We start from the raw sequence: 13,879 nt of genomic DNA, 5'->3' as shown, positions 1-13,879 counted from the left end.
ATCAAGTTGCTAAAGCAAGATGTAATTGCCTAAGAACAAGAATTACTATCAAATGAAGCTGAACTATCACGTAACGTTACTGACTTGCAATCAATCATAAGAGATGTAGATCGTATTAATATCTCCCACATTTATTGATGGAAACATTTAATTCAAAAAAGAAATGAAGAACAAGTCTGAAGAACCCCTGAAACAATACAATAAAATGTTGTAGCTGGCCAAAAATGGAAAACAACAGAATTCTATCTGAAGGTCAGTGTCAGATCAAAACCTTGGTGGAACAGAAGGGAAACTACAATGCATTTTCTCTTGCTTAAGGAAAAAAATATGTTATAGCCTCCTTGAAAACCAGCAAGCTCATGCTTTGCCCAACACAGCCACCAAACATAACATCAAGTCATGAATGATTTGAAACAACAAGCCTCCAGGTCACTAGCTGGGCAATGTCAACCAAATTGTACCCAGGAGAGGTTTTGGAAGCACTAAAATGACAACTAATTGAGAACCACATTGTATTCTCTGCCTAGTGAACAGCTTTTCAAATTACAGACATTCCTTTTTGTTGCAAAAGAACAAACAGATTTCATTATTTTAGCCTATGAACAACAAGAGATCTTTCAAACTAGAAGTATGTGAGAATGCATTTTCAAAATGCCACTTTGAGCTCATTTTTGGGATTATATTCAAATAAGGTTTCCAGCGTATGCACTTCTAATGTATTTCATGTCCAGTGCCAAAACTGTAACAAAATTCCTTGACAGTAAAACTCCCATAGTCCTCCATTTGCAGAACAGAAGCAAATATCATTTACGCTCCTGAAACTCAACCTGTCTTTGAGGAATCTTTGAGTGCAAGTTTTTTTTTTACTGAGATAGAGGTGAGGTGCTGGCACAGGGAGGTTGTGAATGCCCTGTCCATGGAGGTGTTCAAGGTTAGTTTGGATGGGGCAGTGGCAATCTGACCTAGTACTTGATCCAGTGGCTGGCAGCCCTGCTTGTGGCAGGAGGGTGAACTTGATGATCTCTGGGGACCCTTCCAACCCAAACCATGATTCCATTAACCTTCAAGTTTTTATCTTTGTGCTTCTTAACCCTAAAGCCATTTGTGGATTCCTGTTTATATTGTTCAATCATCCTCTATTATTGCTTTATTTGTATATGTAGGTTAAATTGCAGTCAAGCAGATGTAAAAAAAACATCCAAGTTGCTAAGGAGCAGTGCCTATTTTTCAGCCAATCCTGCAGATTGCTCTGTGAATGCTAATTTCTTTGAAGTTTTAAGGTGCCCAAAAATCTAGGTCCTGCACATACACTGATGCAGACATGGTCAGCATTATAGCTAGGTTAGAAGAAATCATATTCTCCCCATCCATAACAGCAGACCACTTACTTGGCAGGTAAATTTAGATGAGAATACAGCACCTGGAACTGCCTGAAGATAGCTATTGTAGAAACTAAACCAAAAAAAAAGGGAAACTACAAGACCAAAGAGGAGAAGCCCATTAAGAAAATATTACTTACACATTTCTATTTAATGCAGTAAACAAAACTGACTACTGAATTTCTGAGAAATGGTTCATTTTGATGAACAGCTAGAAAGAGATAAGGGCAGAGCTGCCACCAATGCATATGGAGAAACACAGCAAATAAGGAAAAACAGAAGTGATTTTAAAATGAGAAGATACTCTTCTAATTTTTTTTATTAAAAGAAAATCAAAACCACACTTGTGAAACCTACACTGCTAAACCCACTTTTAAGTGCCTAATTTAAGTGATTTCCAGCTACAGCTGCATGGATTTCAGTGGGAACAAATAATTCTGAAAGCGTATGACCATCTGGTAGACAGCTCATAAAAAGAATCAGTGTCTTGGTAGAACTCAGTAAGTTTACTTAAAAGTTTTAACATGCTGGTCTACAAGTAGATTTTGTAGCCTCTGCTATCTCCAAGCTGCCCCAAGTCAGCTCCCGCTGTTGCCATTATAGCACATTCAATAAGTCCACTGACATGTCACAGAGATATCAGTAGAGAAACACTGACAGATTTTACTCTAACGAGGACACAGTCAAACAGAGTGGACAGTTCCAAAGTCTTCTGCACTCCCTAGCTCCTGGTTGTCAATTCAAAAAGCAACAGCTTGTGTTAGATGCACAAATGAGGGATTGATTCATTTTTGCTGCCAGGGTCAACTTGTAGCCATAGCAACAGGCATAACAAGATAAAGAGCCGAAGGGTTCACAAGAGGATCAAGAAACAGGACTGTTTAAGGGACAAAGAATGGGAAATACTGCTACCGAGCTTATTTTTGCCCTAAGAAACTTAAGTTTCAAGAAAGCAAGCTAAAAAGAGAAAGGAAAAGGGAAAATAACTGAGTTCAAAGCCAAATGTAAAAGTAAGAAAGTAGGAAAGCATGAAGTTTAAAGCTTTAAGTATAAAGTATTAAAAGCTACTATGCTGTAAATATTGGTAGCAAAAAAAGAGAAGCTTCAAACACACTTTCTTTCATCTTTCTGGTAGACTTTGGCTTCAAAGTTACTTTTCTCCAGTAGTTACTCTCCGAGAAAGTTACCTTTAAAACAGATCATCACACCGCAGCAAATTTGAGGGAGAGATCTAGCATTCTTTCAGTTTGTCTTGTACACATAAAAGTTGTTTTACCTATACATAGAAGGCAGCTAACACCCAACCATATCCCTTCCACATACAGAAGTTAAAATTTTTAGGTAGTCTGGTAAAATCTGAACAGTTTACAAGAATAAAATCAGTCTTTAAAAACATTTTTTTTCCATTAGCAGTCATTAGCATTAAAACAGTTGTATTTTTAAATACTGCGTATGTCTTGATATATTTCTGAAACACTGCCTTAAAAAATGTATCCATCGTATTCCAAACACTGCATCAGGAATGTAGCTAACTCCAGATTATAAATATAGACAGCATATTTGTCTTTTTGTATTAGCAACCATGCACATAAAATACTGTAAACAAATACTTACTGTACCATGGGAAATTGTAAGAAAACCATTTTTAACTGAGCACTTCCTTTTCTGCCACACTTTTCTGATTCTGGTTCAGAGAGGGGTAAAAAAGAAAAAAAAAATCTTAATTTTTAATATATTATTGCATTACTTTGGTTTTAAGACATATTTTTCCCTAGTAGAATCCAGCAGTACTTACCCATCACTTTTCTTGTACAGACTCCCATTTCGTTCAGTGCCATGTTCCTTGTTTCCCTGAGGCTGATGTAAACTGTAAGCTGTACTCTGACGAATCTGAGAATCCTGAAATATAAAGAACAGTAATTTGTATTCTATTCCATTTCCAACCAAAATATCCATCTCGGTAATGAGTTTCAGAGCCTTCCCTTCTGCTCTAATCCAACAGGCCAAATAAAGCACACATTTCCTCCAACAAGAAGAAAAAGACAATTTCTTTTTCAGAGGACAGGAAGACACTTTGAAAGGTATTACTAATGACTCCTAAAACCCCATTGCTTTTACTTAGCTTTGCTAGTGCCTTTATTTATGTTTTTAACCAGAGCAATTGGCTTCCCAATTCTGCAAACCCTGCAGTTCATAAACACTAAAGACTATCATTACCTGCAATTCCTAATGTGCTCTTTCATTGTAAAAAATAAAAACACATAAATAAATTTGAGGTGGTTTTCCTTGTGGGAACTGAGTCAAGTTATTCTCTTTGAATAGCAAGAGAGACTTAGTAGAAACAGAGCACAGGAGGCATACAGGAATTAGTAGGTAAAATGGTAACGTTTTTTTTCTGTAAGACTAATATAAACCAGAAAAATAAGACAATCACAAAGAAAGCTACTCACTTTATTAACTACACGAGCTAAAACAAACAGAACCATAGGAGCTAGTAAGAAACAAACTCACAAACTTGATGAAAATCCCCTTTTGTAAAAAGATGAGATAGTATGTCTCAGATACACAAGGAGTATGGTCACAAGATATGCTAGTTTGGGTATCCAGACTGTACAAGCATGCATTGAAAACATTATTTCTCTGTAATTACCATTAGCTTTGTGGACTTCCTTAGCCTAAGAGCTATCTCCGGATATAAGTAGTGGAAAAAAACCCAAATAAAGCTAAGTTCCTTCTCAACAGTAATAGCAACACAGGTCAAGAAACGTGGCAGGGACAGAGCCACTACCTACAAGCCCCATTCAGGATGCTTCCAGCCTAACTCCATAGCTCCTGACTGCAAGATGCCAGCTCATAATGAGTGCCATCCTGGAGGTCAGAGGTGCTGAGAACCACAGGCTGAACTGAAGGCAGCAGAGTCCTGATGTTCTTTTTTGGCAGAAGCAGCCTGTGCCCATGTCCCTGTCTCATGGCTAGCACTGTAGGAAGCTGTATCAGGTAGCAATGACATGCATATGAAGCTTTTAAAGGTATTGCAAAACCACAACTTTAAACGACCATGACTGACAAAGCACCCCTTCAGATTTAAGTCAGTATGTTTATCATCCTTCCTCAATCTGTTTATACAGAATTATTTGGTTTTGCACTCCAGCTGCCAAACACAAAAACATTTGAAAAGAGTTCTCATCACTGATTAAGAAGCACTGCACATGTACATTTACTGACTTCTGAAGCCTATTATATCCCACCAATGCCTTAATCTCTGCCTCCCATTATTGTGTTGCTTCAGTAAAAGAACTCCATTCCCGAGCAGATTAGAAGCCTTACAGGAAATTAATTTCAGTTCTCCACATCCTCAATTACACAGAGATTTCAGATGACCTCCAACACCTGCCCTGAGTAGAATTCCCATCACTTAAGATCATACTGCTCCTTTCTGTGGAACATTTTCTGCATTTCAGCTACCTCCCTTCAGCTGTTGTTTACTCTCAGTTGCTATGTTTGGCCGAACTAGCAGACCAATGATACAAGCTTCCTGCCTTATTTCAACTAGAGAGGAAGCTGCTGTAGATGACGTGTATTTCCACACATTCATTTCTATGAACAGGATCTTTAAAAATTCAGTGTTATTTCATGATAGGTGGTTAAGGATAAGAGTAAAAGATTTCCAATTTTAAATCCCTGGTTTAGACAGTGACCAAATTAATGGTGTGCTATGTGATTTCCAGATGATGGCTTTCTGGACATGCAAGTTCACGATTCTGGTCTAGCTCCTGAAAGACATTATGCCATGCAACTGATCTCCATCACAATTAACATCCTTCCGGGCAATGTCATCATGCCTTTCCCATCTGTGGGCTCCCCAAAGGATCACCCTTTTTTTCCCCCCTGATTTGTATGTTCCACGTAACTGGAGAACAAATCACAGACAGCAAACCCAATAGCCTCATTGGAGAAGCAGGAGCAATGCACATGACCTATAAGGGGAAACAGCTCTGCAGGCTGTAGGACATTAGAACTAGAGCAGAGTATTGCTGTTTTAAATATCTCTTGAATGTACTAAGATCAGGAGATTGAAATACACAAGCTAAAGTAGCTGAACTTTGTTCACTTTATCAGCTTTGAAAGGTGGATAGGCGTACAAAAAAAGGTGAGTCATTTCACTGCAGCATGTTTATAGTGAATCACTTCTCTGACAACAAACAGGTTCAAAATGATTTTTCAAAATCTTAAAAGATTTCTAAATAAAGCTTAATAACACAACTGAAAATTAAATGAATGTGACAGCAGTACTCTGTAAGGATTATCTCTGACTACTGGGCTCCAATATGAAGTACTGCATCCAATTCTAGGGTTCCCCCATACAGGAAAGACACGTAGCTGTTGGAGAGCGTTCAGAGGAGGGCCATGAAGATGAACAGAGGGCTGGAGCACCTCTCCTACAAAGAGCAGCTGAAGGAGCTGGGCCTGTTGAGCCTGGAGAAGGCTGTGGGGAGACCTTCCAGTATTTGAAAGCGGATTGTAAACAGGAAGAGAATTAACTTTTTACAAGCGTAGAAAATGACAGGACAAGGGGGAATGGTTTTAAGCTCGAGGAGGGAAGGTTTAGATTGGATGTCAGGAGGAAGTTCTTTACAGAGAGAGTGTGGAGGTGCTGGGAAGGGCTCAGAGAAGCTGTGGATGCTCTGTCCCTGGAGGAAGTGGTAGAAGGTAGAACACTGCCTTGAAGTTACCTTCAATGCTAACTGTTTGGAGTTATGCACTAGCAGAACAGGACACTCCCATGGGTCCAACAACCCAAATGTCCTGCTTTAGCTTAAGCTTGTAGGTAAGGCCTTAACAATCACAGAGGATGCAGGAATGACAGAAGTGAAGGCAATACTACTCTAAGGCTGACCTTGATGCTTGTAGGAGATCTAGAGTTTGGAAAAGTTAAAAAAATAAAGACAAACAACATATAAGTAACCAAGATGGACACACAGTGACCTCTTAAAAAGGTGTTTCAGTACAAATCAGGCCTGAGAAAGTTCTGTGCAGGAAGAAACAACGTATTCATATGCATAAAAAAAAGTTCACTATGAATATTCATACATTAGTTGTGTTTTGTTTTCTTAAGCAGAAGCATTCAGCAATATTCTATTGTTTTATACATTAAGGCCATTTTAATTAAGAATACATGTGTCTTTAATATCTTGCAAGAACATCAAATCAAGCAACTGGATTTAATTCCCCAAAGAAAGTGAATAGGAAATTACCAATTTATCCTGCAGTAATTTTCTTTCCTGAGAACAATCTGAATTCTTTTTTTTTCCTTTTTCTTTTTTTGGTAATACAACAAACAGAAGAGTAAAAAGAAAAGAACCACCCTTCCCATACCAACAGAAAAAAGCTCAGAGGAAAAATCCAGTTTCTTGGAATCTGAATGGAAAGCATGCCAACAATTTTCATTAAGACATAGTAACACTTACTCTCCTAGACTTCGGTCACAAAATGTAAATGCATTTCAGGAAGGAAAAAGAAATCAGTTATAGTAAAGGAAATTACAGTGCAACAAGAATAATACTAGTGGATTGTACGGTAGATTACAGTAGGATTGTCTGGAACCCCACTGATTAATTGATCTTTTCAAACAACATTAATATGTGCATTACTTTTCATGCTCTGAACATATTATTTAATTTTGCAGAATTAATATATAACTATTATAGCATAAAGCACTTTCAACACGTCTGTTTCCAAGTGCAACAAAAACAGTTCAATTAATAAACACATTTGTGGTGTGCTTACCACATCTTCTTTATATGTTAATATCATTGATAAACAGGTAAATGCAGGGGGGTGACGTCCCCAGCACTCATGAAATCCAGCTGCTTTTCTTATCTCTCTCGAACAAAGACCCAAACAGAATAGGAGATATTATATATAATGCATGCCTAAATAGCAAAGAGTCCTTAATGAGAGTAGGCAGCCAATGGCAGATCCATCATATCTGTTAGGATCACTAGTCTTTCACCAGACAGAGCTCAAATTTGAAAGTTTTTAGCAAATACATACCTCAGTGAACTCTAAATGGCAGGCAGGATCTAAGAAAGTGAAAACTGAACAGGACTTTGCACAGAGTGGTAGTTACCAAAAACTAACAGCACCTCAAAGTGAAAAGCATTTAATGCCTCTCAACAAGTCATCTGGCTGCCACCTGTTACAGCTAGGAGCCAGCACACACTTTGTGGAAAGATAAAAGCAAGACTGAGACAACAGATGAAGGAAGTCTGAGGTCTACAGACTGAATTATTTCATTCTAACCCCTCTCAGAAAGACAATCTGAAAGGAGAGGAGTTCATTCATCCCTTACTGGTGACCCAGCAGTAACACAAAGGGAGCTGGCTGGCTTTTATTTACATGAAGAGGAAGCATTAGCAATCTAAAACAAAAGTAGAACCAGTGTTTAGGATTAGATTATGCAAAAGATGCTTGCTTCCAGATCTGAACTCGCCAAATAAAATTACTCCAGCATGCTTCAAATCTAACAGCAATCTCAACTGAAAATCAAAAAATGCCTCTGGCATTTTGCAGCAGAACAGTCAACTTCACTGTCATTGTTGCAGATGGTAGCAGAAGCGTTCTGGGATTTGTAGTTCTACATCATCTTTATGCATAATCTTTATATGGAATACTTCAGTGTGATAAGATTATATTAACTGTGCATCATAAATATATTTTAAGTGAGAACCTCTTAAAAATATCTTTGTCAAATAGAAAGATGAATAAACACAAGAAATTATACAGCTGATGAAAGTTAATGTAATTCAATTTCAAATACTAACATAAAATTGGAAATATGCAATAGGCATTGAAAGGTTAAATCACCTTAAATGCTCACCTCTTTCTGATCAACCTGGAGTGCAGATTTTAAAATATCTCTGAGCTGTGTTAATTGTCTTCTTTCTTCATCCTGTGCTTGTTTTATCTTGAAAGAAGAAAAACACAGGTTAAAAATAACATTATCATTTTCTTGTCAACAGTTCTTCTGAACTTGCTACTTAATTCATCCAGTTTTCTGAGGAGTGTTCAGCAAGAATAAAAGCATGAAAAGACACAGCAATCAGTTTATTTTCCTTTTTATCTCTAGAAAACTAGATAATGGCTAGGACGTTACTAGGTTAAGACTCCTGACATTGTCTCTCTTTGTTCCTGTTTCCTTGTGCTCAATTTGAAACCATATGTTGTTTTTCACTCAGTCAGTAAACACTGTAGAGTAAGGGCTGTTCCCCTAACATTTTACATAGGGGGGTCCGGAACTGAAACTAAGGCACCTGAACAAAATATTAAAACAAAATTCTACTCAAAAATCTACCCCAAACCTTAAAACACTATTAAGCCACAGAACCAACTTGAACAACAACATTCACAGTTCTACTTGTAGAAAACTCAGTTTACAACACAAATGTGAAAGGATGCCAACTCACCGTATAAAGATCTGTTGAGAGTGTCTCAATCGAAGGCTTGAGACTTTCAACTGCTTTTAATCCATCCTGAAAGAAACTTGAAAATGAAAAACAAAAAGTAGACTTACTAAACTTCACTTTGTGCTTTCTGTTTAAAAAGTTGCCCAAAGGAAAGCATGTAAATTATTACTCAAAGCCAAGAACTTGAAAACTTCAAACATTTCCCTTTTTGTGCATCTTTGATCAATTCACATCTTTATTCCCATCACAGCTTATCCTAAAATACAAAATCCTCATGTAGATTCACAGCAGCCATAATCCACTGTCATGTAAGTTGTCCTTACTCTCACCTCAAACACAGACTCTCATCTTATTTTTCTGAAGACCCAGAACAAGATTTAGTGTAGAACAGCAAAAGCTCAAGCAGATCTTCATAACTGCAACTCCTTGGAGCCCAATGTTTTCACACCTGATGCCTTCCTTCCATTAAAGGAAAGCCTGTTTCCCAAGCATTACTTACAGCCATATTCAAATTGAATATGCTAAATCATACTTGATCGTATGTATTGTGTGCGTATTTGCACAGTAGTACTCTGCATTTCAACATTCCAGTTCTTTAAAAGAAGATTTTAAAAGTAAATTCTAACAAACCACAGGTACACAAATATTTGATTAAAAATTAACATTTGCAGTGGAAGAATTTTCACTCTGGGATGCAGACATCAAAGTGACAACGTGACACAGCATTGGTGTTGTGGAAATTCTATTAAATGGACAGAGGTGATGAGTGACAAAGTACAAGTGAAATAGATTTTAAAGCAACACAGGGCAAAAAAAAAAAACCTCCACTGATTCAGATTGATATTTTAAGATTAAAATTTACTGATTTCAACAGGCAGACAGAAGCTCTTTCAAGTTTAGAGCTACAGTTTTCTTGTCCTATTAATGATCTGTAATGCTACCATAAAAAGGAGATCATTCTAATGAGAGCTTTGTGTTTTATTACTGAGTCCTTCAATTAATTAGAAAGAAGAAGTGTGATTCTTTCAATACTGTTTTATCTCACTGCTTATGCAGCTTATTTTCCTTGAGCACGGATTTAATTTAGATCATTGCTACATACACTGAAAAAGTAATCCAGATCAAACATGTCAAAACTAACAGACCATTAACTAATTGGGCAAAATAACAGCTCTATTTCAGGAGTAGATTTTGAAATATGCCCAAATTATTCTGTGGCCTTCCTGTGGAAAAAGCAATTATATTCTATGGTACTATAACTCACTAAATCCTTTGGAATATAATAACAAATGCAACAGCTCAACTATTTGACTAAAGTAATTTGTCAAAAGATTACAACAAGACCGGTCAGATCCTACATTTATTTATTTTTTTAATTCAGAAAAGTATTATGTCCAAATTTAATTAAAAAAAATTGTTCCAGCATATAGAGTAAATATAAAACCTAAAACATACTTGCACTGAGCATGAAAATACTTGATCAGGTTCTGAAGCAAGTCCACTCCTTTTTTAATCTTGATTTCGTTGACTTTCAGCAGGTACTGTTAACACAGTGATACACACAAAAAACATTAATGATTACTGTCATGGTGGGTTTTTTACATTTTATTTTCAGTTATGCTTCAACAAGCTTTAGCAGTTCCAGATTTAAGAGGACTAAGAGAATACGCCAAACTGCGGCTTCAAGGGTTAATCACACAAGAGCAAATGATGTTACTACTACTTTTTGATATCCTGTGGGGATATTTAACTAGGATTAGTTCAAACTTATCACATCCTTCATGACTCCTAGTGGAAGCCTCTGTTAAAGGAAGCATAAAATAGTTTGTGCAATGAATTAAGAAAACCATTCTGAATAGAGCAGCCCAATAAGATCTCTCTCCCTCACGGACTGTTAAATTCCTTGCTAAATAGATATTGGAAGAAATCAGTTTATTAGAAAAAACAAAGTGAGGGATTATTTTAACCAGTCTTCTAATTATATCATTTTCTCTACCAGTTCCTTATGCGTATTAATAACAAAGAACATAGTTTAGCATGAGATTTCAAACTGTTTCTCAAGGCACCTGCTTTTAAATCTATGTAGGCATATTAACCAAAACAAAGTCTCTTTTTGATACTACTTCTTTTACTCTCAGAGATAACCAAGCATAATCTCTTTCTAAAACCCAGAAAAAAATACAGGATACACTTCTGCTACTCTGTATTTAAGGTAATTTTAGAAATTTCACCCTGCATTTTATTATCTCTACAACTGACTGAAATGAATTCCTCCTTTACTGTGACACATGAAAACAGAAGCATCTGTTCCACGCTGTTTCTTGTGAATGACACAGATGGGCCATTAGTAGGCAAGATCCCTAGATTTATTGAGTATTCAAATTACTTCATCAGCTTTGAATACTTCAGTCTGACTCTGTACAGGTATACGAAGTTTTTCTAATAAATATCAGTTTGTGCAGTTACCAAAACTGGTATTAAAATTAGGCTGGTGCATAGGTAGAATTAGGTTTAGTCATTAATACTAAAGTCAGAAGAAACATCCATGGTGTATACTGAGAACAAACAGCCTCAGCTCCCAGTGATGAAACCTTACATGTCTTTAAATGAATCAAACCAAAAATATTTGCATCAGATTTAACATCACAAAGACCAAAATCACAAAGATTTCAAAGTGGCAGCATTCTGAACCATCTTGAAAGACAACTGGATTCCATCCTCAGCTTTCCTTTTCCAGTACCAGCCCAACAGTGCAGGCAACAATGCAGAGAGTGATCCAGGGCTTCAAATAGCTTAGAGTAAAGTAGGAGCGTAGAAGCATACCTACCATCATTTCTTAGTCTTTAACTGAGCTTTGCATTACTTATTCTAAAGTTTACTTATACACAAAACTAGAAAATTTCTTGTGGAATGAGTGCGTCAGGATAGAAAAAGGTACTTTAGCAAAGTCCACTACTGCTTTGCTACCGTTAATGTCACATCTTCCCTGAAATATTTACACTTTTCAAAGCGTTCCTAAACATTTTTTTGGTAGAACAAGATGAATTTCATGTTGAATCTTACCTCGCACATCTGTAACTGGAAGAACCTTCTTTCTTTCTCCATCTCCTCTGCAATTTCAGCACCACTTATTTCTGTACGGATCATCCCATGCAGCTTAGCATGCTCTTTTTTCTCCTTCTCTATTTTTGTACTGTAAGGCGAAGAATCAGTCAGTGAAGTGAGAAATTCAAAGCCTCTCAGGAAATCTGATTATTCACAAAGTCTACCGACAGATGCAGAGCCAGTCTTGCAGCTTTGCATAGACTTACTTCCAGCTGCCATTCATTTGAAATTTGACAATGACTAAAGATCAGCAGTGACAAGCAGTAGCTGAAACCTAATCCAATCATCTGTTAAAATATCTTCCTTTAGAGTATGTCAGGAAATTACTAAATTAGAGAGATATTAACTTCCTGCACTGAAGAAAAAAATCAGCAACTAAACAGCACTACAGTTTCAATTAAAATTCATGCCTAATCCCAGCTGACCAAACACTGGTTAACGGAGTTCAATTATGTCACCAGATTTATTGAGTCTTGCCTGTCATCAAGTCATCTTCTATATATACAGGGTTTCCTAAGCCAAAATCACATTTGCCATCTCTACTTCCTACTGAGCCAGCTGGCAGCGGGAATGCTGGCCAGCCGGCTGTGTTGCAGACTTCAAAGTCTGCCAGACCAGCTGTCCTAATTCCCTAAAAGTTTCCACAGACGTTTTCCAAGAGCTCTGAATAAAAAAAGGTTCTCCTGGAGAATGTAAATTAAGAGCTGATGCCCCTCATGTAGAAGAACTCCCTCACAAATGCGTTCATTATTCTTCGTATTACTGCTAAAATCAGTGAACAATTGTATTACCCAGATAGACCAGCCTAATATGGAAAATGATACCAATAAAAGCAAATAGATGAGTGCTTGCTATATGGAGAATGACTTTCAGTTTGTCATTAGAAGCTGAAAATTCTGAAAAGGGCTTCCTGAGGAAATGCTAAATATTTTTGGACAGGAGGAAGCATTGTACAGGAATCCAGGAAGCAGATGAGAGGTATATACAACACAGTCACACCTCCCCTTGGGCAGTCAAGTGTCTCTCAGTTCTCCCTCTGAAGAGATTATGTGTCTCAAGTGCTCTCTTAACCTGATGTTAACATTGCCCAATATATTCTTACATAACAATATATTCAGCCTTTCTCAAGAATGAGAAATTATCTCCTCTTATGCCTCAAGCAGCAACGGAAAACTAGAATTAATCCCATTAATCTCATCCCACAACATTCCCAGAGGGAAACATACTGACTGACAATCCAAAAAGCCCCATTTCTCTCACACTACTGGCTGGCACAGCAGAGCCAATCCCCTGTAGTACTGCAGCAGTCAGCACATCCAACCAACACTGCACTCCTTCTCAGCACATCAAGTTCTACAGGAAAGAGATGTTCTGAGGAAAGCTCCTCTCCTTTGAAATAAATATTCTGAAAGTCTTCATTTGCCTGGAGAAAAACGTGATTCCAGAGTGTTCTATTTTCATCAAAAATGTCTATGCTCTTAACGACTTACTGTCAAATACGGCATTTTGTAACCACAGAAAATAGAAACCAAACATAGGAATTAACTGGACACCAACTGTGAATGAGGACAACACCACTACAATAAGAGTCACAGAGAATGGTAAATGTGCAGCTCCTTTCCAGCACACCAGATTCAAAGTTTACATGACTCAATAGTTCTAAAAAAGCCAAACCTCAGATAAATGATTCAGGATTGTTTTAGTTCTCTTAGCTTCCACACTTAACAATTCATGAGGCCAACAAACTCAATGAAATGTGATCCAAATTCAATACCCATCAATTACCAGTAGTTTTGTTGTTTATACAGAAAAACACTTGAACAAAGGGTGACATAACCACTCCTAAAATTAAGAGCGTATTAATATGTCATAAGGTGTTGATAAATGTCAATTAAATCAGAAGATATCTAAGTGCTAAGGAGTCAACTA

The 13,879-nt window shown here is 37.1% G+C and overlaps 1 protein-coding gene across 4 annotated transcripts in view; it reads right to left on the bottom strand.

Annotated features, from left to right (window-relative positions):
- The window catches only part of ASAP2 (ArfGAP with SH3 domain, ankyrin repeat and PH domain 2), a 77,023-nt gene that overhangs the window by 23,554 nt on the left and 39,590 nt on the right, over window positions 1–13,879 (bottom strand). For 2 of the 4 annotated variants that reach the window (XM_015859400.2, XM_015859398.2), the window contains exons 6-12: window positions 11,909–12,038; window positions 10,301–10,386; window positions 8,846–8,921; window positions 8,260–8,346; window positions 6,848–6,856; window positions 3,175–3,278; window positions 2,994–3,063 (exon numbers count right to left, since the gene is read on the bottom strand). In XM_015859400.2, the coding sequence (XP_015714886.1) occupies window positions 2,994–3,063; window positions 3,175–3,278; window positions 6,848–6,856; window positions 8,260–8,346; window positions 8,846–8,921; window positions 10,301–10,386; window positions 11,909–12,038 (562 nt within the window). The remainder of the gene's footprint in view (window positions 1–2,993; window positions 3,064–3,174; window positions 3,279–6,847; window positions 6,857–8,259; window positions 8,347–8,845; window positions 8,922–10,300; window positions 10,387–11,908; window positions 12,039–13,879) is intronic. The other 2 variants (XM_015859396.2, XM_015859399.2) reach the window with 1 other exon arrangement.

Source organism: Coturnix japonica, chromosome 3 (assembly GCF_001577835.2).
Source record: "Coturnix japonica isolate 7356 chromosome 3, Coturnix japonica 2.1, whole genome shotgun sequence".
In the NCBI taxonomy this organism is placed as follows: domain Eukaryota; kingdom Metazoa; phylum Chordata; class Aves; order Galliformes; family Phasianidae; genus Coturnix; species Coturnix japonica.
The sequence above is the reverse complement of the archived record's forward strand: the minus strand, read 5'-3'. Positions and strand labels throughout refer to the sequence as shown.